This window comes from Podarcis filfolensis, assembly GCF_964270895.1.
Source record: "Podarcis filfolensis genome assembly, chromosome: 12".
Taxonomy (NCBI): domain Eukaryota; kingdom Metazoa; phylum Chordata; class Lepidosauria; order Squamata; family Lacertidae; genus Podarcis; species Podarcis filfolensis.
This window is the reverse complement of record NC_139614.1, coordinates 44093787-44118967: the sequence shown is the minus strand read 5'-3', so window position 1 is coordinate 44118967 and position 25181 is coordinate 44093787. Positions and strand designations below refer to the sequence as shown.

The 25181-nt window shown below is 44.1% G+C and overlaps 1 protein-coding gene and 1 long non-coding RNA gene across 9 annotated transcripts in view; one reads left to right on the top strand and one right to left on the bottom strand.

Moving 5' to 3' along the window:
• The window catches only part of LOC310746381, an 80378-nt gene extending 69076 nt beyond the window's left edge, over positions 1 to 11302 (top strand). Inside the window, exon 3 of the long non-coding RNA XR_014540690.1 lies at positions 11078 to 11302. This is a non-coding gene — a long non-coding RNA (uncharacterized lncRNA). The remainder of the gene's footprint in view (positions 1 to 11077) is intronic.
• The window catches only part of ADARB2 (adenosine deaminase RNA specific B2 (inactive)), a 359347-nt gene that overhangs the window by 57559 nt on the left and 276607 nt on the right, over positions 1 to 25181 (bottom strand). For all 8 annotated transcript variants that reach the window (XM_083579508.1, XM_083579511.1, XM_083579509.1 and 5 more), the window contains one exon: positions 1934 to 2048. In XM_083579508.1, coding sequence (XP_083435634.1) covers positions 1934 to 2048 — 115 coding nt within the window. The remainder of the gene's footprint in view (positions 1 to 1933; positions 2049 to 25181) is intronic.

Below are 25181 nucleotides of genomic sequence, written 5' to 3'. Positions count from 1 at the left end.
TTTTGCAAGCTGAAGTAAAAACTACGCAGGAGACAAAACACCTGGGACTGGATTAGAATCCAAAGTTTTGCCTGCAGAATTTAGAAGTGTCATGAATTTTCGAGCATCATGACAATACCACCAGCTATTAAAACAATTTGGAAAACACACACCCATAAATATAAAATTTGTGAGATTAGACCTACAATGCATTTCTGCACTATAGCATGATTTCAGCTTCAGACATTCTTAGTTATCCAAAATGGATTTACCCCGATAAATATACTTTTTTTTATCTTTGGCAATTAGCATTTTGTTTATCCACATCTTTCCCCCCCTCAACTCAGCCTGCAACAGGACATGCGTTGGTTCTGTTGTGTATTGGCATGTTGCTTTGGCAACAATTTTTTTGACTGGAAAGTGGGGTACAAAATAATTGAGGTAAGGTAGGATGGAATTATGCTGCCTATATAATTATAGTCTCTTTGATCATTTAATGAACCCCCTCACTCCGTTTTATGATTTATACATGTTTGAGTGCCAGGATTAACAGGAGCAGGGCCCGGAATTGGTCTGTGACCGTAATAATAAAATTCTAAATCAGGAGCAGGGGCTTTTCTGTGATGGCCCCTAGCCCTCCCAGGACCCATATCTATGTTAACTTTTTATAATCGGGCAAATGCTCCTTTATCTTGGGGATTTATTTAGAACTTGAAGGAGGCAAAGACTGTTTCTGCCGTTTATCTTTGTGCTGCTCTTAAGGTGTTTGCGGCAATTTTGTTGACATAGTACACTGGGCATTTAAATGTATTTTGTATTGGGGCTCCTTGAGCTGAAAAGTGGTTTATAAGTTACGCTAATAAATAGTAACAACTAACGATAGTACATAGCAGTAGATTCAGTGCTACCATTCTAAAATCATGTTCTATAGCAGAGAGGTCCACTTTTGCATACCAGGTGGGCTGCAAGAGTACTTTGACGCAGAATCCGTGAATCACACATTGCCTGGGGTAAGGATGAGGCCAAAATTTGATGCCCCCCAAGCCCTTGTACATCCTGCCCAAAGCCAGCTAAGTGAGATGCTGGGTTTGGGGAAGGAGGCCCGAGGCTCTGACCAGGGTCCTACAGCCCTCCCACCTCCTTCCCTAAGTTGGGAAAGTGCTAACTCGGCTTTGGGAAGGAGACAGGACGACTCTAGGACCCTCTCAGAGCCTTGTGCCTCTTGCCCAAAGCCCAGCGCCTTGCTTACTGGGCTTTGGGAAAGCAACACAAGGGCTGTGGGAGGGACACCAAATGTTGCCAAGGGCCACCCAAAAAGGCCCTGAGGGCCACATGTGGCCCGAGAGCTGCACTTTGGACCACTCTGCTGTGGAGAATTGAGGAAGTTAAGCATTAAGTTAATGTAAAGCAAAGTTAAGCTCAAGGTCACATTGCAACCAGGCAAAAACACCCGAGAAGGATGGAAAGCAGGACTGGCTTGGGGAGAGGGCATGTGGCATGAAGAGAGCTCCAAGGGCCAGATTCAGAGGCTTGGAGGGCCACATTTGTCCTCTGGGCCTGAGGTCCCCCACCTCCACTGTAAGTGCTGCACAGCACAAAGTCTCAGAGCAACCATTACAATATAAGAAGTATGAATCACTGAATTCAAATACTATAAAGACCTCAAACACAAATGCAGAAACGACCTCCCACCCCTAGTGGCCAGTGTAAACTATGTTTCATCTTCCACTAGAAGAACCATGGAATCATAGAGTTGGAAGGGACCATGAGGACCACTAGTCCAACTCCCTGCAATTCAGGAATCTTTTGCCCAACATGGGGGATCAAACCCATGATCCTGAGATTGAGAGTCTCATGCTCTACCAACTGAGCAATCCCTCAGGACCTAGAAAAATAATAATTCCCAAGCAAATTATAAGGTTGCAAACCAGCGTGGAAGAAAGTTTACGCTTACCTCTGGTCATGACGATTCCTGCAAGGGATTTGTGACGTGCATAGATGGCAGCAAAATTATCTGTCACCTCTTGAAACTTCTGCGTAATCATTTGATAGAGGGAATCAGCGAATTCCTGAAAAGACAAAAGCAGAAGCCGTTCTTTCACTCTGCTGGACTGGAGCAATGGTCTGCAACTGTCAATAAAATAAGTTCTTTGCCACCTTTCTCCTTTAATCAAAACGGCTTTGTCATTGCCTATATCCAGGTCACAACAAGCACAATGGCACCACTTTAAACCTCATTGTGAAATTTATCTTATTGCTTCCACAGACACACACACAACTTTTTCTACCAGTAGTTACAGCAACCGCCATTGGAGACTCGCATAGATGTTGCCTGGCTCGTTATTGGTAAGACTTCAGGCTTGTTAAGAGTTACACTGCTTATTATTAGAAGCTCAAGATCTGCCAGCCAGAGACAAACTAGAATGAAAGGTGCTTCTGAATACCTTCTAAAGCAAGGAATATGTTTTCAGTACCACATCTCACAGCCCTTTCATGCAACAGTCCTCTCTGGCTTAGATTCCTTAGTTTCCAACAGCCTAATTTAGGTGGGATGAGTGCAGAGAAAAGAAATGTCATGGTGCGCCTGTTGCAGCAAAACTGTACGCCTTCATCTCCCCCTCCCAGAATAAAACATGTCTCTCCTGTATCAGTCTCTACAGCCACAGCAGGCGCTGTAACTCTCCAATGCTTTGACCCCTGAAGGTGCACTCCTCCATTGTCTCCTGAGGCAGACAGATTACAACAACAAATTTAGGTGGAGAAAGCTATTTTGTTGTTGAGATTGCTAACTAACTGGGTATGAAGTTGGATTCCATTGAGGCTCATCTTGTGGCTCGGATCCACCATGGAGCAGATGATCTGGACTTGATCCCATCTCCAGCCTTCTTGTAATGTGAGTAGGAACTATAAAGTGATCTGGAAGGGGAGGGAGAGGATCAGTTCTGGATGAGACCAGCAGTGAAAGGAAGCCAAGGGGCATTTTTCTACCTTCGGCTTTCTATCTAGTTTTGCAGTGGCAGAACTAAAAGTTTGTTCCTTTCAATCCAGTCTTTGCGGATCATTTGTGAACTTGCAAATCCTACACTTCCTTCTCTGTACCCAAGACTTTTCTTTTGCTCAGCCTAAGTTCCACCAAGAGAAGACCCTGGCCCAGGACCTGCCTGAAATTTGTTGGCGGAATGGGCTAAGCAAGAAAAGGAGCCCCCCTCTCTAAATGAAACCCTGTAAGTAAACATTTCATGCTGCGAGAACACCTCTGCCTTCTGCTCAGACATAAAGGAGCAAAATCAGAACACGCTTCCACCCGAGTGCTTTGTCTCGAAAGATTTGTTCACATCCTGCCTGCCATATGGTTCTGGAGCAGCTATAATAATAAGTGCTCATTAATTATTAAGCTTTGCTGTAAATAAATACAGAAAAAGCTGTCTCGGTATAACAGTACATGGATCAAGCTGTCCCAGCACAGATGTAAGTCATGCATGTGCTCTGCTGTTGACATCTTTCCTCGCTTCCTGCTCCGAGTCTTCCTTTTAAAGTGAATGTTATCATCGTGTCTCTGAGTACCCAGAGACACCCTCTTTCCCAGCACACACACACACACACACACACACACACACACAGCCTTTCAAAACATGTGGCCACAAACCTGAGACTGTAACTGAGTTTGATCAGATGCTGTGGCTCATCCTAGACATCTAACGCGCCTCATTCACACATTGCATCATCATCATCATCATCAACAACAACAACATCATTATTGATGGTGGTGTAAAGGTGGGATATGCATTAAACGGATATGCAATTGATAACGGTGGGACTGAGGTTTAGAGATAGTGGCCTGATTTAGGCATAATGCCAAACCAGGCATAGGCAAACTCGGCCCTCCAGATGTTTTGGGACTACAACTCCCACGATCCCACAGGACCAGTGGTCAGGGGTGATGGGAATTGTAGTCCCAAAACATCTGGAGGGCTGAGTTTGCCTATGCCTGTGCTAAACTGTCGTTATGCAAAGGAACCTGCCCAAGCCGTGCTTCATGCAACCCTCTCCTCAGCTGAGCCAAAAGGAGAGAATTGGAAACACACACTTCTTATTTTTAACTAAGTATATGTAGCTTAATGTTATGCTTGAAGAGGAAGCCCTGTGGTCTGTATAGATGATGGCTTATTGAAACAAGCCATGATCAAACTGTGGTGTCAGATCCTGGCTTGTTCTAACCACAGTTCCTCATGTCTGGATGTAAACTATGGATAGTTAAAAACAGGAAGTGGATGCGTCCACTTTCCTCCTTGCAGCCGTGCAGGAAGTTTAGAGGAGTGGGAAGACTCCAAAACTTGAGCAGGCTTTTTCATGCAACACTACCCTATGATGTGGTGTTACATTCAAACCAGGCCAGCAGCTTACCTAAGGTAATGCAGGCACAGTTCAGGCAAGATTTCAAGCAGGGCCTCACCCTCTCAGCCACTAGGAAACATCTGATCAAGACTGTACAACCACCAGGCCAGGTGCAGATCATCTTAAGTTATATAAACCACCACACACCATAAACAAAAAGCAAGTGTGTTAGAGAAAGGACTTTCCAGAGCAAATATCTCTGGATGGCTTAAACATGTGAGCCAGTGTGGCAACCAGAGAAAGTTCCCGGCCTGATAGGAAATTTCCCAGCACCATAATGAGGCGGTCAACTCAGAAACCCATTACCTGAGTGAAATTGTAGTTGCCATTTCTAATGGTCTGGAGATGGGAATGATTCAGTTCAACAAAAATCAGTATGGATTGCTGATTTTTATCATCTTCAGGTAGAGCACAGTAGTGAAAAGAAGAATGTTTCAATAACTTTTTTTTTTAATAAAAAGGATCAAACCATAATGTTAATCTCTCCCAGCTCTACAACTTGGTCCATCTTTGTTTCTGTAGTGCCCTTCATGTAAACATCCCTGGGTGTTTCACACTCATTAGAAGTTAATTAGCTTGGAGGCACATAGGCCTCCTAGAACAACTGCTCCTAAAATGTTAAGAGGGGAAAAAATGAAATTTTTAACATTGGCTTTAGAAATCTCACTAGCCACAGTTTCCTTTGCCTCATTTGGCAGCAAATCCTAAAGCAAGCAAGCAAGCACAAGAGACCCAAGTCGAGGCAAAACAGCAAATTGGCTCGAGGTAGAGAGAAACAATAAAAGGACTTGGCTTTTGCTGAACTCAAAAGACTGACCAGGGACTTTGAAGAACACTAAATCCATTACATGAGACGTTAGCAGAAATAAGTCGAGTGGTTATTAAAGAGAAAGAAAAACATCATGAAGCAGAAAATGTAGCAGTCTTGCCAGGCTTTGCACATGCTTCCATTGACCCAGTGCGCTCCCACCACTGGTTTGGAAAGTGGTGGACACACAGCATTCGTCACAATCCATATCTACCCTGTATCTATCCTGCTGTTTCTTAGGAAATTATTTCGATGCATTTCCCCCCAAACCAGCTTTGACTGAAATTGGGGAAAAGAAGGCCCTCGGGCTCATCCTTTTATCCGGTGCCTAGAAAGTACAGGTCCGATAGATTTCCCCCTTGCCCCATTCCTTTCCCAGGGAAAACCCACCGTGTAGCAAAACAGCAATTTGCTGAAAACCTGGCTTACATTTGCTCTGATTTAAAACTAAATATCGGTTTTCCCAGGGAGGGGATAATCCCCTTGTTGTGTTTTAAGTTCGAATTGTGAGCCCCAGAGAATTCCAACCACTATAACAACATAACTTAGGCCACAGAAGATTGTGTAGTAGGAGATGTTGGTGCTCAAGTTGTGCATGCTTGTTTCAGAAAGGTTTTGCAGGTGTTTGAAGTGGTATGATATGGGTGTGTGGCGTCCTGGGCTTTTGATCCATTCTTATGGAAGTATGTTAGCTTGTGAAAGAAGGAACATAGAAACATGTAGAATCACATACGTGGTTGCAGCTTCATGGATAATGCAACCACTTCTGCATGTTCTGGGGTACTTCAGTCCTTCCCTAGAACTGCTGCCATACTTGCTCATAGCTACCTTATGAGGAAAACCAAGTGATAGAAGAGTTTTCCCACTTCCTAGACCAAGTTGTCTGAGGGTCCGTGACAGCCAGACCTGGGCTTGAGACTTCACAGATCCTTCAAGCTTTGTCACATCACGATGCTGTGTTTGATCAGGGAATTAATGTGTGGGAAGCAAGCCAATTCGGTCAAATGAATGCCTGAACATCTACTAACAATAAAATGGGGCTTCCCCTGATCTAGTTCACAGTTGTCTTAATAACTCAGCAACTCGACAAAGGTAATTCAAAGCTTTGCCGAGAGATGCCAGAGTTCGAACCTGGAATCTCAGCATGCTTTGCCACAGGGCTTGGCCCCTTTCTTTTGAGTTTGTTGGACCTTCAGTCTGATCCAGTGGGGCTCTTCTCACATTCTTGTCCTTGATGGACATATTTAAAAAAAGGTAAAGGGACCCCTGACCATTAGGTCCGGTCACGGACGACTCTGGGGTTGCGGCACTTATCTTGCTTTATTGGCTAAGGGAGCCGGTGCACAGCTTCCGGGTCATGTGGCCAGCATGACTAAGCTGCTTCTGGCGAACCAGAGCAGCGCACGGAAATGCCGTTTACCTTCCCACCGGAGCGGTACCTATTTATCTACTTGCACTTTGACGTGCTTTTGAACTGCTAGGTTGGCAGGAGCAGGGACCGAGCAAAGGGAACTCACTCCATCGCGGGGATTCGAACCGCCGACCTTCTGATCGGCAAGTCCTAGGCTCTGTGGCTTAACCCACAGCGCCACCCGTGTCCCGGACATATTAAAACACCCCCAGTTATTCATGCAGGAAACAAATGATCAAGTTGCGACTCTCAATGCTAGGACACCAGCAAGAAAGAACTTTTTATTCATTTCTCAGCACTTTTCCCCTCAAATGGTATAAATAAATGAAATGGATTCAGGCTTGCAGTGGCAGTCTGCAGGGGGATATTGACATTCAACAGGAATGGTAAGGATATTAAAATCAATAGATTGTAAAGGAAGAAAGTCTTTAGTAAACATTTTTCTACTGAAACCCCGTCTTTGGGCTTATTGGGCTCAAATATTAGAAAGGTTAGATTTGCATATGGGTGGGATGAAATCTTTCACTAAACAGGCACCATCAAGAGCACCGTTGGTTATCGCCACCCCAGCACTTCATTTTTCAGTAAACTGTTGACATTTGGAGGCAAATGTTGAGCAGAGTAAAATTATATGAATATCTTTCATTGGTAATGAGGGATTTACGCCTCCATGCCCAAAATAAAATAAAAGCCTCCCTCTTTGCATGAACCAAGAAAGAAAAATCTGTGGGGTATTTTTTTTTTTAAATACTTCAGAAGTTCAGTTCAGACCATGAGTTAATCATGCTTTAAGATTTCCTGGATCTCTGGGCCATAAAAAGCAGAGACATCACCTTGCCAACAAAGGTCCGTATAGTTAAAGCTATGGTTTTCCCAGTAGTGATGTATGGAACTGAAAGCTGGACCATAAAGAAGGCTGATCACTGAAGAATTGATGTTTTTGAATTATGGTGCTGGAGGAGACTCTTGAGAGTCCCATGGACTGCAAGAAGATCAAACCTCTCCGTTCTTAAGGAAATCAGCCCTGAGTGCTCACTGGAAGGACAGATCCTGAAGCTGAGGCTCCAATACTTTGGCTACCTCATGAGAAGAGAAGACTCCCTGGAAAAGACCCTGGTGTTGGGAAAGATGGAGGGCACAAGGAGAAGGGGACGACAGAGGACGAGATGGTTGGACAGTATTCTCAAAGCTACCAGCATGACCAAACTGCGGGAGGCAGTGGAAGACAGGAGTGCCTGGCGTGCTCTGGTCCATGGGGTCACGAAGAGTCGGACACGACTAAATGACTAAACAACAACAAGCTTAGTGTGATCCTCATGCAGACTCTTGTCAATGGGAAAACAAGAACCCTGTGCTGAATTAATTCTCTCTCTCTTTTGATGCATAGCCTGTGTGACATTCTTCACCCACAGAGTATTCTGGGCCCCCTCTTATGCCCACTGCCCCAACTCATCATAGGGCAGGATTGAGGATGGTCTTTCTCTTCCTTCTCCCTCCTACCAATACAATAACTATACCCTGGAGCTCTCTTTCAGCTTTGCTCTGTCCTATTCCACCTCTCTTTCTCCGCGGCTTACAAAGCAGAAACAACCCCTTCCTCTGCCTTTGTTCTTCCAATCCCAGTTGCATACACACCACACATTTTGGTTCTGGCCCTGCTCCCCTCTGGCATGTGGCCCCTTCCAGTTTGCCCATGAGGGAATGTGGGCCTCAGGCTAAAATAATTTCCACACAACTGTGGTAAACAGGCATCTATATTATTTACTCTCAAAGATTAAAAACAAACAAACCCTCATGTTGTTTACTGGAGAATTAAGCACACAAATAACATGCAAAACAGGTCAAGCATTTTCCTCCCACTGAAGTAAAGTGGGACATTTAGTCCACCTAATGTTCACCTCAGGAAAAGAATTTTTTTGTCTGTTCTTGGTTCTCCCAGTGAGCACATAGTTGAGTGTTATGTAAGCCCCAAAACTGGAAGCGCAAGTGAGTCAGACTTCCTCGGTCGACATTTCCATGGTTACCTATAAAGAGGAGAGGGTCATAGACGTCCCTCATGGAGGGACACACAAGTTGGCTGCATATCAGGTGTCAACACATCTTCTTACAGTGGAGACGTATGTCTTCCCTCTTCAGACTTCACCCCAGAAGATGATGCACACAACTAATCCGCTCTTGTTATTTTGATGCTTTTTGTACCCAGGCTGTGAATCCACCCTCAGAGCAGGGGCCATTAAGGTCTCTTTATCTGCCTTCCAAACTGTTGCTATTTTTGCCTCCGAGATCTTTAGGAGGAGGAAAAGCTATTTAAAGCAGTCCGTGCATCATTCAGAACGTGTTCATGTTACTTGAATAGCAATCTGTAGTACCAGCATGCGTTAAAATGCACTGCGCTGAAGTGCTACCAGGTAGTGCTGTTGTTAATTTTGAAAAATCCCGATGAGATCTAAACACAATTGTTCAATGCCTCCCTTTAAACGGAATACACTGGATGTTACTAGTTGCTAAAATCCTCATGAGCATTACAGATGTTGGAGAATTCCAACGAAAACAGAAATTGGAGCTGAAATTGCCAAGGTTCGCCTGTTTGCAGGTGTGCAAACAGAATGGAAATCAGTCCAATAAATACAATTCTCCCCATTTGCATTGTGTATACTTTGCATTGAAATGAATGAGGGTAGAACACCAAAATGACAACGCAAGATACGTAATTTAGCCACAGTGGGCAGTGAGATGAATAATGTAGCTTTGGAGTTCAGAAAAAGAGTTACTGGATGGTAGACATGTGCTGTACTTCAACAGGGGAAAAAAACACCCCATTGCTAGCTTTTCTGCTTTTATAGGCTAAAAAGTGCACACAGCAATGACAGAATACATCAGGAGAGAGTAACTAGGAGCAATTTCAGATGCGCCCATTTAAAGTCCTGGTCTTTAAAGAATGAATCACCAAAGGAGGGCAGAGATTGTGCATATATTGGCTTGGTTCACTAAGGTTGCAGTCATGTGCGGAACCTGTGGCCCTCCAGATTTTGTTCTTTTTGCTAGACTACAGCTCCCACCAACATTGACCATTGGCCATGTTGGCTGGGGCTGATGGAAGTTGGAGTCCAACAACATGTGGAGAGCCACAGGGCCCACAACCCTGCTATGCCTATTTATCTATGAGTAAAGAAATGTGTAGTAGGTAATTCTAAGCAGACATGTACAGTGGTATCTCGGGTTAAGTACTTAATTAGTTCCGGAGGTCTTAATCTGAAACTGTTCTTAACCTGAAGCACCACTTTAGCTAATGAGGCCTCCTGCTGCCACTGTGCCGCTGGAGCACGATTTCTGTTCTTATCCTGAAGCAAAGTTCTTAACCTGAAGCACTATTTCTGGGTTAGCGGAGTCTGTAACCTGAAGCGTATGTAACCTGAAGCGTATGTAACCTGAGGCACCACTGTATAGGATTGCCTAGAAAGTTACAGAATTCTCTTTATAGAAATGCTCAGTCGGCCCCCTCTCTCTTAAGCTTCCTAAGACCCTTTTAGTCCACAGCTTCTAGTGTGGACTGAAGTTCTTGCTCCCATTCTTCTATGCTGTGTTCTTTGGGTGGCCCGATTAAGGCTGGACTTTGAAGCCAACATCTAGGGCCCTGCAGCTTGACCTACTCAAACAGTGTCAACAAGTGAGTAGCAGATGACATACCTTCCAACATTGCTCAGGTGAAAATAGGGACATTTCTCACTCCCCCCAATTGATCCTCCTCGAACCCCCATTTATTTCCCTGCAGACCAGGCATCCCCAAACTCGGCCCTCCAGATGTTTTGGGACTACAACTCCCATCATCCCTAGCTAACAGGACCAGTGGTCAGGGTTGATGGGAACTGTAGTCCTAAAATATCTGGAGGGCTGAGTTTGGGGATGCCTGCTGCAGACCATTTCCACTACGAACACACCAATGGGACACAGCACGCCCTCCACTGTCCTGAGAAAACCACTTAATCCCGATTTTATTTATTGTGTTCTATTCTTTAGGGACGCAGGTGGTGCTGTGGGTTAAACCACAGAGCCTAGGACTTGCTGATCAGAAGTTCGGCGGTTCGAATCCCCGCGACGGGGTGAGCTCCCGTTGCTCAGTTCCTGCTCCTGCCAACCTAGCAGTTCGAAAGCACGTCAAAGTGCAAGTAGATAAATAGGTACCGCTCCGGCGCGTTTCCGTGCACTGCTCTGGATTGCCAGAAGCGGCTTAGTCATGCTGGCCACATGACCCGGAAGCTGTACGCTGGCTCCCTCGGCCAATAAAGCGAGATGAGCGCTGCAACCCCAGAGTCGTCCACGACTGGACCTAATGGTCAGGGGTCCCTTTACCTTTATTCTTTAGTAGATTTACAAGAAGAAAAACATGCACCAATAAATACATCTTGGAAAGGGGCGAGATTAGATGTAGGTGCGCAAAGTCTTTTTTTCTTAAACCAAGACTCCGCTCCACTTTCCCTTTCAAGGGCAGCTCTGTCTGTCCTTCAGCGGCTGCAGTCTCTCTGCCTCTTCATCTGCTCTCCAGCAGCTGCTACGAGGAGCCCAAGAGAGGAGGCCAGCAGCGGCAGCCATGGAGAGGCAAGGGGCAGCCATCTTGCTCTCAAGAGACTCCCCTGCAGCCACCACTGCCACTTGGGACAGGCGCTTTTAATTGAATAGAGAAAGGAAATAAGTTAGCACAAAGGGGATGATGATGAAGAAGAAAACACACCCCAAACCCCCCAGCTTTTCTAAAGACTCGCACTTTGTTTCCTTGCCTTTATGTTGTGCCTGGGTTTAATTAGAAACTTTAACTTCACATTAATGTGTTAATGTGAGGATGTTAACAGACGAGCCCTTCCATTTGAGGTTGATTCATTGCTGTTTGTACTGTCTTCTCGCTTTAAAAAAGATGCAAACAAACAAGCCCCATTTCAATGAATCGAGAGCAAACAAGCATTTCGACTGAAATAGCAGTTGTTTCCCTCAAGGAATCGTGGATCATTGGGATAGGCTGCTGATTTCTCTTCTCTTTTCTTTTTGCCAATTCTGACTCCAGTTTTGCACGTGGTTGCTTAGGTAATGAAGAATGTAAATGCCCATTTTGCAGAATCACGCCCCGAAGATGATCCTGGACCCGCCAGCGAGTCCCTGCCTCTCCCCTCCTTCGTTTTACTGATCCTTAACCCAAAAGCTTGTCCCTACGGGGGGAAAAAACCACAAGGCTGGCTGTGAGTACTGAATAATTCAAAACAAAACAATGGAGGCTTTTTCTTCTTCTTCAATTTGCGGCGTTACGGCTGCGTTAGGACAGGCCTCAGGTGCCAAGCTGTTGTACTACTACAGAGATTAAATTAGCACGACTGGGTTTTCTTTAACTAGATAAAAGCTCTATAAAGCCACCGGCACCTGGGAATGGCTAACTCTTGGAAAAGCCTTTTATGCGCTATAAAAATATATATAAAATTAGATTTTCAATTCATATTACAAGCCCGATCTCGGTAATAAAAATCAATGCTTCGTCTGGTCTGAGAAACATCTCAGTTTCTTTATTTCTCCATCTCACCACTTGCATCCAAATGAATGGCTTCCTCACAGGGAATCAGTAGAGTACTGATACCAGTCACAATACCAGTGACAGGCCGAGGTCCAAAGTCACTTGAATACCTTTCCTAAGCAAATCTGGACCCAGAATTTCCCCACAAACACCAGTATGAACACAAAACACTTCTGGGCTTAGGGTTATCACTACTAAGGTGTTTCTGCTATTTCACAACATTGTGTCTTCTGTGTCATGCATTGGGGGGAAGTGCAATGGAAGGTGTTAAAAATGCTTCAAAACTATTGTTCCCATTCTACAGGTGGGAGGGTAGAGGCTTCAAGAGTGTGGCTCATCCACAACCAACCAGTTATTCAATAGAGTGGCTGACCAGTGTGTTCTGAACATATGCTTTGCTGACTTTGGCTAGAGACATGGTTATAATCTCCCTGCGCAATTCTATACGTATGAAAACGTAGCAAATTTATATATATTTACTCAGTGCTTTTATTTTTTAAAGAAAAAAAAGCCTCCCTTGTTCTCTTACAATGGCACTCACCTGAGAGGTGCCAGAACAGAGTTCTGGCTTTAAAAAAGCCCCGTTTTAGCCTGATTTTAATCATTTATTATGTTTCCAGAATAAAGGTGTACATGACACTGAAACGTGATTCTTTGGTTTCTCGAAATCCTTGTTAGCCCCCACAACTTATTTTATTTTTACCAGGTATTACTAACAAAAATCAAATCTTCTTTCCTCAGCTATAAGGACTATAAACTTTTCTTTCATAATAATGAAAACCAATATTCTCAGGAAGCTGTAAATTCCTCATTTGGGCAGTGGGGTTGTATTCTGTTTTTCTATGCATGGCCCTTGCTATAATGCTTAGTGAGAATTCAGAATGTTCAAGTGTGTCAATATATGTAGTGTTTTTTATTTTCTATACGGTTTTTTTCATTTCTTTTAATAATAATAAAAACCCTCTGTCTCTTCAGATAAAAAGCAAGCAGTGTTTTAACATCTGGCTCTTTTCATATATCACTTGGGTCTTCAGAATGTGTTTTTAAGGCAATTTTGGGATCATAGCTCACTTGCCAAGATGAATGTAACCCAAAGGGCATTCAAATGAATTACATCCACTAACTTGCTGTATCCCATTTGGCCCAAAGTACTCCACGGTGAGGAATTACTTCTGTCACACTGACTTGCTCTTCATTTTCTTCATACTACGAAACCACAACCCCACTCCTACTTTTTTTGTTGCTTAAAAAGCACACATTTGTTTAAGCTCCATAACATTCAGAGGGTCCATCTGCACTAAACACTGAAGGCTGTATTATGCCACTTTACACAGGCCTACCCCAAAGAATTATGGGAAGTGTAGTTTTGAAGGGGGCAGAACTGTAGTTCCCAGACTTTCCCTTCTCCAATACAAATGGCACTAAATCAGCTCAGCTCCACGTAACCGTCTGTTTCTGTTTATTAGCGCTTTCTGATTATTGATTATCTTTTGCCAAGCAACTTTTTTGCTTTCCAGGTGAGCTTTCTCACCCATGTCCTAAGAGGGTTCTAGGACTGAAGACAAACCCTCAACACAAATCGAAGCCTGGCAAGCTTCTGATAAAAGCCCAGACTTCTTTATTTTTCTTTATACTCCACTACCTTTGACAAACCGTCCTCTGGAGATTTATATCTCCTTTCTTACTGTCTTTCAACTGTTTGTCAATATATTTAGCTTTGCAACTGAACAAAAAAACAAAACAAAACCCACCAAAAAAAAAAACCCCTGACATCAACCTTGGAAGATGTACTGCTTGGAGATTTCTCTCTTCACTTCCCCCTCCCCACCCATCGCTCCCAATGTGATAAAATCTTGCCTAAAACCATGTCCAACCTTTTCGACAGCATAGTCCAGATGGCTTTGCAGCCTGTACAACAGACTTCTACTTGCTGATGCCTCTCTAAAAGTGTCAGCAGGGTGTTGTCTTCCAAGGGCTTGTAAATGCACAACAAAAGGCAGCTGGGGGTGGATGTGCGGGGAGAGAGAGAGAAAAAGAGAGAGAAAGGCAGGAGACAGAGCAAGGAAACAAGAACCCAAAGCAAACTTTGTTCTTTGCAGACTATCAACTGGAGGAACGTACAGGCCACGGATCTGAAGGAGAGTTCAGAGGTGATAATGGGTGACAGCTCAATGCAAGGCAGCCAACAAACATGTCATCTGAATAGGGGTTTCCCCCCCCAGGGATGGGGGAAACCATCACTGAAAGATATGGTAGGGATGGGTTACTCACCTGCTAACCTTTTTACTGATTTTCCCCAGAATAGCCCTTTAAAGGTACTCTTCCCTCTTGGGCTTATGTGTACTCTATGCTGTAAGAAATCATCCACATCCTACACAAAGGTAACCCAATGAGAGATGTTGACCTTTGAAAGCCATTGATGGCCTGGGGACTGTGGGGACCTTGGTGAGGCCTCTCTCTTTATTAGGGTGGCCAGGTGCAAAAGATGACAGGGATCCAGCATCTGTAAGCATCTTTATGAGTTGTGTAGAAGAGGTCATGCACTAGGGTGGGGGAGAAATTTGATTGAGTTAGTCTGTAAAGGTGATTTCACCTAATTTGTACTCTCCAGAACAAGACATGCACCAAAACATCCATCCTTCGAAACTTGCATTTCTCTGAATTTTGCAATGTAGTTCTTCGGCCAAGTAATGCGTACAAAGATGCACAAACTAGGGGTAAGGTGTGCATATAGAGAAATATATTGGTGAACATAACTTGCAAAAATGCACTATGGTGTGAGAAATTGCATAGCAAAAATATGCACATGGGGGGGAATCATACAAAAATGCTGTTAAATTTTCACAAGGACACCATTTCCTGTGGGGTAATACAGTCCGTTCGACTTCCAAAATGTTCGCAAACCAAGGCACGGCTTCTGATTGGCTTATTGGCCCTGGAAACAATGCGAACAGCTGAAATGGACATTCGGCTTCCAAAAAACGTCCGCAAACAGGAACACTTATTTCCGGGGTTGTGGCGTTTGTGAGTCAAAATGTCCGAGTACCAAGGTGTTTGACAACCAAGGTATGACTGTATCAACCAAGTAAAATGTATATAGCAAGCTGCTTTCTCCCCCTTTCTTCTCAAGAATAATTGGCCGTGAAAAATGTGATTCTTGACAGCCAGAAAAGAGGAGGGATTTGGTATTGCGATTTCAGCTGTTCGAGCTGCATTTGATATACCTTATTGTCCCCACCATATACCAGGGTGAAAAAGCCATAGGTGTTGTGAACTTAGACCGGCAGAGAGTAGTGTGTGTGTGTAGGTGGTGTTTGCCTGTGGGCTTGCCATCTGAGGCCCTTCTCTATGTCCCCCCCTCCCTGAGACGTTCGGAGGGTGACAACATGAGAATTAGTCCTTTCTGTGGTGGCTCCCCATCTGTGGAATGCTCTCCCCAGAGAGGCTTGCCTGGTGCCATCATTACATGTCTTTAGGGGCTAGGCGAAAACACTGATAGAACACACAGCTTGTCCGCAGAAGGTTCAAATCCCCGACATTTCACTTGAAATACAGTGGTACCTCGGGTTAAGAACTTAATTTGTTCTGGAGTTCCGTTCTTAACCTGAAACTGTTCTTAACCTGAGGTACCATTTTAGCTAATGGGGCCTCCCGCCGCACGATTTCTGTTCTCATTCTGAAGCAAAGTTCTTAACCCGAGGTACTATTTCTAGGTTAGCGGAGTCTGTAACCTGAAGCGTCTGTAACCCGAGGTACCACTGTAATAGGGAGCAGATAATGTTTGCTTGGGACCCTAGAGAGCTGCTGCCAGTCAAACTAGACAATTCTGAGTTACAAATAATCTGACCTGCTGTTGAGGCTTCTTCTTATCTTGCTGTATACATGGCTGTTGTGAGATACATCTGGCAACAACAGCGGCAGCAAAACGCCGCATGCATTCCATTAGGCGTAATGAAATGTATAAATAAAAACACATATAACAACTATCTAGCACTTTCAGCATAATTAAGTGAATAAATAAAATTCATATTAAGGGCCTGGCGCACTCGATTGCTGTTAGGCTGCAGTGTTGGCAACAAGTCTAGAGAAATTTCCTGTGGAAGTACGGTGGCGGGGGGAGGCCGAGAAAGCTGATGAAGCCCCTGGGAGAAGCCCCCTTTGAACTCTTCATGTCTTGCTGCTATTGACCAGCTCACTACTGTCTGGTAAGATTGTGACAGGCCACGCCTTAGACTCTGTCAGGCAATTAATCAGGCGGCTACGTTTTGGAGGTGAGGCCTGCAGCGCTGGGCTGCTTTGTGTTTCTTTTCAAAGCGCCAGGTGTGTGTGCCTGTGTGTCAGGGTCCACCATCAAGATTACCTCAGGAAAAAGTGGGGACCATCTTTCTCTCCTCCCTTCCAGGTGGCCACCAGGGAGCTTCTCAAGGGACACCTTGCCCCAAGGAAAGAAGAGGTCTGACTTTTTAAAACGTCCCTTCTCCCTATGGCTTGCTTTTGCAGTTTCATTTCTATAATTTTCTTATTGTCACCTCCCAAAGACTCTCCTTTGACTTTTATGGTTTCTTGAGTGCGCTGCATTTCATCTCTGCTAATAGTTTAGGTTTCCTAGTTTTTAATCGCGTTTGATGCATTTGCAAGCTGCTTCCCTGTTTTTAGCGGTTTGACATTTTTGTTGTCGCTGTCAGCTGCTCTGAGGGTTGTTTCTGGGAGAAAGGTGGCGTATGCATTTAAATGTAAACAAATGTAAACAAACAAACAAAATGTGTTTTTGCCAAATTGTTTGGCCGGTTATCTGAGCAAGGAAAGCTGTTATTGTAGGAGCAAAACAGATTTAATCTGAATTTTTCTTCTTCTTCTTGGGGGAACTGCTAGTTATCAGAATGCATTTCCCATGTGCCTCTGTGTTGACTAATTACCTTCTAACGGGTTTCTCAATTATCCTCTTAGTGCTTTTCAGTGCCAGTCAACAACTTTAAATTCTCATTGCATTTTTGGAGGTCCACAGTGATTTTAATACAGTTTGGTGTTTTAATAAACTCCTCCACACTCCTTTATCTTACTCTTCAATAAAATGCACATTAAGGAAATATCAACATACTTTTTCACTGCATTACCATTCCTTTCCCCCCTCTCCCTGTGTGTATCATGGAAAGCGCATCTCAAAGCAGTGCTTTCCATTCATGTTTCACCTCCTAAGACTTGTCATGTTCTTTCTCTCCCATGGCAGTCTCTGGATGAGCTTACACTTTGAACAGATGAGGCATTTCCTTCAGCTTCTAGCTCTAGAGAGGATGCTGAGGGAGCAGACACCACTAGTCATGTATTGTGAAGGCTCCCTTATACTGATTTTGAACATCGGTCCATATAGCTCAGTATTGTCTGCACTGACTGGCAGAGACTATCCAGGGTTTCAGACTGGGGACAATCCAACCTGCACCTGGAGATTGAACCTATGACCTTCGTCACACAAAGCAGATGTGCTGCCACTGAGCTATGGCCTGTCCCCCTGAACAGGAGGGTTGTCAAGACCTTGGTGGGTTGCCATACATGGCTGATGAGATGTATTTGACTCGGTGAGCCACAAGTCCTGTAGATCTGACCTACATTGCTGCTGTCTCTTTCCCGCATCCCACCAGGGCCAGTTTCAGGTTTGACTACACCCCACCACACAACAGGGGCAAACATGGTTCCTGCAGTCCCTGGACCTGATGAAGTGGGTTTGCACTACAAGCTGCAAGGGAAAGAAACTGCTACAGTCCCTAGGGCCGCAATACGTCCAGGATTTCAAAGGCGGAATTGACATCTGGCGGGAATTTTGAAAGGCATTGCCTTGTCCTGGATGTTAGGCAAGTCATTAAATGTTGTGGGTTTTCCTTAAAAAAAAAAGCTCAACTTTTGGGGTGTCCTGGTTTTTACCTTTTGAAATATGGCAACCCTAACAGTCGCCAGCTAATCTGCTTTGATGATTAATTCCCAAAGCCAAATATAGAAATCAGGACTAAATCACACATGCCTTTGCATCACTGAGTTTCACGTCATTTGATGACGTGTGCAGGCAAAGGGTGGGTTCTGGAAGCTGGAAGCCAGCTGCCTATATGTGGGCATAGGAAGCTACCTGACACCACTGGTCCATTTAGGTCTCCAGGATTTCACCCATCCCTCCCTGGAGATGCTGGCAATTGAATCAGAGACCTTTTGCATGAAAACCAGGCGCTCTGACTGCTGCACTATGACCCTTATGGCTATTGGCAAGCATCCCTCGCTTTATCTCTCACCCACTTTCTCTCAGTTTTAGTGCCTTGCTTCCTAGCAACAATACCAGCTTATGGACCAGGGCCTGCAAGAGCATATCTGGAAGAGGCGGCAAGAAAGATAAGAGGGAATAGATAAGAAGCAAATGAGATGACCCCTAGCTGCAGAGCTTGTGGGAAAAGCCAAGCCCCAGGGTAATGTTGTAAGGATTATTAAGGTATCTCAAGGGCTTTGCTTACTGAAAAAAATATATATGCAGAGAGCACCAACTGCTTCAATTGTTTGTTTGAGGTAAGGTCATATGAAAGCGCCATCTGTGGTGTTGGATCTGCAGTGGTTGCTCCTGTCTTGCAACTTACCTCTTGACAACCACTGCATTCCCTATGGGAGATATTACTGGAGATATTTCTGCTCCCTTGTGAAATTTGTAATCAGAGGCCGGTATGTTCCACTTCAAATCCTATATGCAGAATGCTGATCATTTCAGTATTTCATTCTCTTACTTGGAACAGATTTTTTGGGGTCTAGAGTGCAAGATTTCTGCATGCTGCCATATGGCTATTAGTATATAGATCTATGTATATTTCTCCTGAATGTAGGGCTCTGTAGTGCACCGTTTTTTTCAACTGCATGCAGATCATCTCCAGCCTTGCCTGTCATTGCCACTCAGGATCGGCAGAGAAGATGTGGCTGGGGGGATCAGAAGGAATTAAAATAATTAATTAGTTGTAGGGCTGAGTAAAATGAGTTGCAGTTCCTCAGTTGCTCAGTTGCTGATCTCAAGAGGCTTCTCAAGAGGCCGTAAGTGAGGCATTTGGAAAAAAGAAAGGGCACTGCAAAAATGGACTTTTATTTATTTTAACAACTGTTCCCTTTTGCTTTGATGGCATCTTCATCATCTATTCATTAAGGTTTATTGCTGCTGCCGATCACCAGAGTATTGCAATGGTTTCTCATAAAATAAATGGATTAAATGGATGCTTTTGGGAGAAAGGCATATAATCTCTTCTGTCATAGACACACGGAAAGAAACGCACACATTCACACATTCATACATACACAGTGGTACCTCTGGTTGCGAACGGGATCCGTTCTGGAGGCCCGTTTGCAACATGAAAAGCCCGCAACCTGAAGCGCTGTATCTGCGTAGGTGCGTGGTGCGATCTGGCGCTTCTGCACATGCGCGAGTGGCGAAACCTGGAAGTAACCCTTTCTGGTACTTCCGGGTTGCTGCGGGACGCAGCCTGAAAAAACATATCATGAAGCAAATGTAACATGAGGTATGACTGTAGCTGGTTTTCAGTGTTTTATCTCTTTGTCACTCTCTTAAAAGCCCATGTTTTTGCTATTCATGCATCTCTTCATCAAAGAAGCCAATGGAGCAATATGCAGATTAAGGGCAGGGGGTTTGTGGATAGCTCAGTTCTCAACGACTCCCATTGGATGCCCGTGAGGCAAAGTAAGTGCTGCTGCTATCTAGGGCCCAGTTGAGAATGGTGGTGGTGGTGGTGGGGCGGTTGGGACTGAAAGCTGGCTGTACATGCAGTTAGGCTCCTGTGATTGCAGACTGGGCTGTACCAGTCAAGCAACTAGTGGGAGATGTCATTTATATGGAGGGTCTCCTAGCCAAAAAGGGTATCTCTGCAAGTAGGAAATAAGTAACACATTAAAAAAATAAAAATAAACCAGCCCTTCACCATAAGGTTCTAGGGCAGGTTACAGGAATCTAAAAATGCAGTATTGAAATCAGTTTAAAATCAGTTTAAAACAAATTATAGTCAGGACAATAGGGTCAGTCCTATCTATATTAGTGGGACATTTTTTAAAACAAACAATTCTGCCACCTACAATCTGAAGTTCAGAATTCTACCACTTCAGAACCCTAAGGCCTCATCCTTCTCATGTCCTAGGGCATGGGTAAATGACAGGCTTAGCTCCACTCTGGTGAGATCTCTGGGTGTGCCCTTTCACCTTCCTGTCCTATGGGTAAAATGTGTCATTACGGTGGGGACAAGGCACACTGCCTGTCAACAATGGTTGGGTAGGTGTTCACACAGGTGACATTCATACCATATATTTAAAGCACTATGATACCACTTTCAGCTCATGGCTTCCCCTGCAAAATTCTAGGAGCTGTTCTTTGTTCAGGGTGCTGAAAGTTGTTTGGAGGCCCCCTATTCACAGAGATGCAGTTCCCAGAGATTCCTGTGAAGAGGGACTGACTGCTAAACCACTGTGGAAGTTGTAGCTCTGCAAGGGGAGTAGGGGGTCTCTCAGCACCCTGAACAAACTACACTTCCCAGAATTCTTGGGACTGCTTATAGTATGAATACAGTGGAACCTCGGGTTGCAGACGTAATCCGCGATGGAGGCACATCTGCAACCCGCAGTGTTCGTAACCTGCAGTCCCGCATCTGCGCACACTCATGACACAATTTGCACTTCTGCGCATGAACGAGCGAAGAAACCCGGAAGTAACCCTTTCCAGTACTTCCGGGTTTCCTGCGGTCCGCAACCTGAAAACACGTAACCCAAAGCGTTTGTAACCTGAGGTACCACTGTATGGCCTTAGAAAACTTCTGAAGGGGGGAGGGTGCATCCATTTGCACATAGCTCACCCAGTGGTGCACATGGCATGTTCAAGAAGAACATCAAGGTTGCAGCTGAGAAAGTCACCCCACACTCTGAATGCCTGCCTCATAATAATAATAATAATAATAATAATAATAATAATAATAATAATATATTATTATTATTTGTACCCCCCCTATCTGGCTGGGCTTCCCCAGCCACTCTGGGTGGCTTCAAACAAAGATAAAGAATACATTAAAATGTCGCACATTAAAACCTTCCCTGAACAGGGCTGCCTTCAGATGTCTTCTAATTTCTAAGCAAGATGTCTTGCTTATTTTCTTGACATCTGATGGGAGGGTGTTCCACAGGGCAGGCGCCACTACCGAGAAGGCCCTCTGCCTGGTTCCCTGTAGCTTTGCTTCTTGCAGTGAGGGAACTGCCAGAAGGCCCTTGGCACTGGACCTCAGTGTCCGGGCTGAACGATGGGGGTGGAGATGCTCCTTCAGGTACACTTGCTCCTAGCCATGGCAAACTCAATGCATAACAACTGCAACAATAACAACAGCTCTCACCTGCTGAGAGTCTGAGGGTCCTGCCTCTCTCCATGAGGCCTAGGGTAGGGCCTGACAAACTACAAAAGCAGAGAGTACTGTTTACATCCTTTTAAACTGCTTTTTAATTGTATTTTTTGATTTTTTTTAAAAAATAAATAATGCTTTTTGTGTGTGTGTTGGGGGGTTGTTTGACTGTTTCTGTTTATATTTTGATTATGTATCTTGTGTTTTTATGTTGTAATTTTATCTTGTGAACCGCCCTGAGACCTGCAGGTATAGGGTGGTATATAGATTTAATAAATCTCCTCCTCCTCCTCCTCCTCCTCCTCCTCCTCCTCTTCCTATGTCCCAGTGATTTCAGTGGAGCCTCTTCTTTTCCATGCTGGGCTGCTACGAACACACACACACACACACTGCATGCATAATGATGACTCCTGCATTCATTTACTGCAGCTCTGGGCACAGAGCATGGCTGAGTGAGTGCAAAGCATAGCGGGTGTCATTTCTGGCATGGCCAATGTTTCAAAAGCCTCCCAGCAAGCCATATATCATGTTATATTGATATGGTTCCACAAGGCTGCCACATCTGACATTTGATGTATTGCTTTAGGTGCTCCTTGTTATTATTATTTCCCATATATATATATATATATATATCTCACACCTCTAAACAGTCAATGAGGAATCAAAGGAAACATCAGCCTGCAAAACACAGATCTGACACTTGCCAAACTAACAAAGGCAGCTCAAGAGCACAACATTGTGCTCCAAGAGATCAGAATGTCAGCCTGTGACAATTTTGACAGTCTTGTTTTTGAAACTTCAAAACTGATGAATGCAGCACCGGATGGAAGTGGAGATGCTTAACCCTTCTCCCACCTGCCAATTTCACTTTGCAAATTAACTCCCCAACAGGTTTATATCCCCCTCTACCAAATAGCTGAATTCCAGAACTGCAAGTTAGTCCATCAGAGAGGAAAGCAGAGCATTTGCAGGTGAGAATGGGCAGACATGCGAAGGGTTAAGCAACACCCCCCTTTCCCCTGTTGGCTGGGCCTTGCCAATTTCCCCAGCCTCCATATTCTCAAAAACTAACTTGTACTTCAACACTGATGACAGGACAGCATTCTTCCTTCACCAGAGGCAGTAGGCTAGTTTAGGGGGACCAAGAGAAGGCTTGACGCATACACTGTGGGGAAGTTGAGCTGAAGAAGATCAACAGCATCTGCCACCTGAGTTTATCCTCACTTTATCAAATGGTAGGGCCTGTCTTTTGTGTACTGTGGTTGGGAAAATGATCAGGAGATGCACGGGCTGCCTAATCTTCCAGTCAGCAACAAATGGAAAGGTATAGGCATGAGCGGTGAGGGGGTAGGGAAGGTAGGCACCCCCCAAACAAGCAGCTTGCCCTCCCACTTGCCCTCTATTGCTGGATTCCTGCCATTAACACAGACTGCTATTTTTCTTTCAGAGTTCTTAACGCGGGACACGGCTTGCTCACTTAGAAATACACTTTGTTCCTTCTGTGTCCCCCCCTGATTTTTTTTTTTTGAGGGTGCCACCACTTGCTACAGGGGAAATCTGTGGATTGCACTCTGGTAACCCTTTTTCACTCCCCTCCCTCTAACATTTTGAGTACAGTGGTACCTCGGGTTAAGTACTTAATTCGTTCCGGAGGCCAGTTCTTAACCTGAAACTGTTCTTAACCTGAAGCACCACTTTAGCTAATGGGGCTTCCCGCTGCCGCTGCACCGTCAGAGCACAATTTCTGTTCTTATCCTGAAGCAAAGTTCTGAACCTGAAGCACTATTTCTGTGTTAGCAGAGTCTGTAACCTGAAGTGCATGTAACCTGAAGCGTATGTAACCCAGGGTGCCACTGTATTTCTTGTTCTTATGCATGCTTACTTAGAGGTAAACCTAGGTCTGTTCCTCAAGGCTTAGAAAAGCAGGCATCATTCTGTTGTAGATTACTTTTTGTTTTTTTTAAAAAATTCTATTTTTCTTGCTTTTTTAGAAAAATAGTATTGCTTATTGACTTGAACTTTGTTATAATCTATTTTCATAGAAAGGCAGAATAGGAATGGTGGGAACGGAAAATGCAAAAATTAAAAGTAACACTCAAATCAGCTCAATGTCTTGGTTGCCAACTTTTTTCTGTCCATGCTCCTATGCCTGTAACAGCAGCTGCACTACCAGAAATTAAGAAGGTGAAATGTTTCTCAATCACTTATCTGTGTGCACAGGAGGACTTCACTTACTGTGTGTCATTACAGGAGCAGAGCCAGTTAAAGAGCTGACAACTCTCTGTATAAACTATGGAAATACTTCATTCTTTGAAGGGTTTTTACATCACAATTACTTTTTATTGTTGCCATTGATAAAAATAAATGGAGGAATAATTTTGGATGACTTACATAAGCATCCAAGGAATCAATAACTGGATCGTAAAAAGATTTAGAATTTCTCAACTATATTCATTTTCAGCCCCCCCCCCTCACATCTTTAAATAGCATCTCCGTAGCATTCGATTCCCCTCCTCCCCCAAAAGTCAAATATGGAGCATTAAGGGTATAATTACCATTTTAATTATAACTCAATCATCCTATCTACTTTGCATAGAAATTAAAACTTTTATGTCAGGATTTCTGAGTACACAGAAATGTTCAGGAGCAATTAATGCCAAGGATTTTACAGTATAAATGAACTTTACTTTAGAGCTTTTAATTTTCAGCTTCAGCCAGGATTCATTAAAAAAGGAGAAATGATTTGCATCTTACATCTTAAAAGTGAAAATATTTTTACAGCTGGGTGGTGCCGAGCATATCATAGAGGCACATATTCTTTATAGCACACTGCCATTTTTTGTTCCTGTATGAAATGCACTGTAGCAAATACTTAGGATAGATAATAGGGATAATTGATGAGGTGGAGGAAGGTGAAGTTACATCACTCTTAGGAGGGTGCCAGGTCAATGGTGGTGATGGTACCTGATTGTGTCAGGGTGTTAGATGTGTGAACTGGTCTGGTGCCTTCATATGGCGCATGGCCTGGGGATGAGGGGTGGGAGGGATGGATATGCAAATTAGAAACATAGCTCTTCTCAAAAGCCACACTTCTCTGAATTTTGCAGTGCGCTTCTCCGACCAACCAATGTTGACGAAAAACCACATATAGCAGGGGAAAGTGTGTATAAAAGTAACGTGCAAAATGTTGGTGAAAGTAATGTGCAAAATGCAGTGTACAGTGGTACCTTGGGTTAAGTACTTAATTCATTCCGGAGGTCCTTACTTAACCTGAAACTGTTCTTAACCTGAAGCGCCACTTTAGCTAATGGGGCCTCCTGCTGCTGCCGTGCTGCCAGAGCACAATTTCTGTTCTCATCCTGAAGCAAAGTTCTTAACCTGAAGCAATATTTCTGGGTTAGCAGAGTTTGTAACCTGAAGCGTATGTAACCCGAGGTACCACTGTATTTGGGGAAATTGTTTGCAAAATTGCAAATTGCAAAAATGTGTTCGCTGGAAGAAATTTGCTGGCGATTTTTCACGAGGGTTTAAAACAAATTTTCAAATGGCTGCAGAATGTGGAGAAGGGAGTTTAAGGCTGAAAAATAAGAAACAGAGAGAACGGACAGATCCTTCCATCCCTAGCATGGA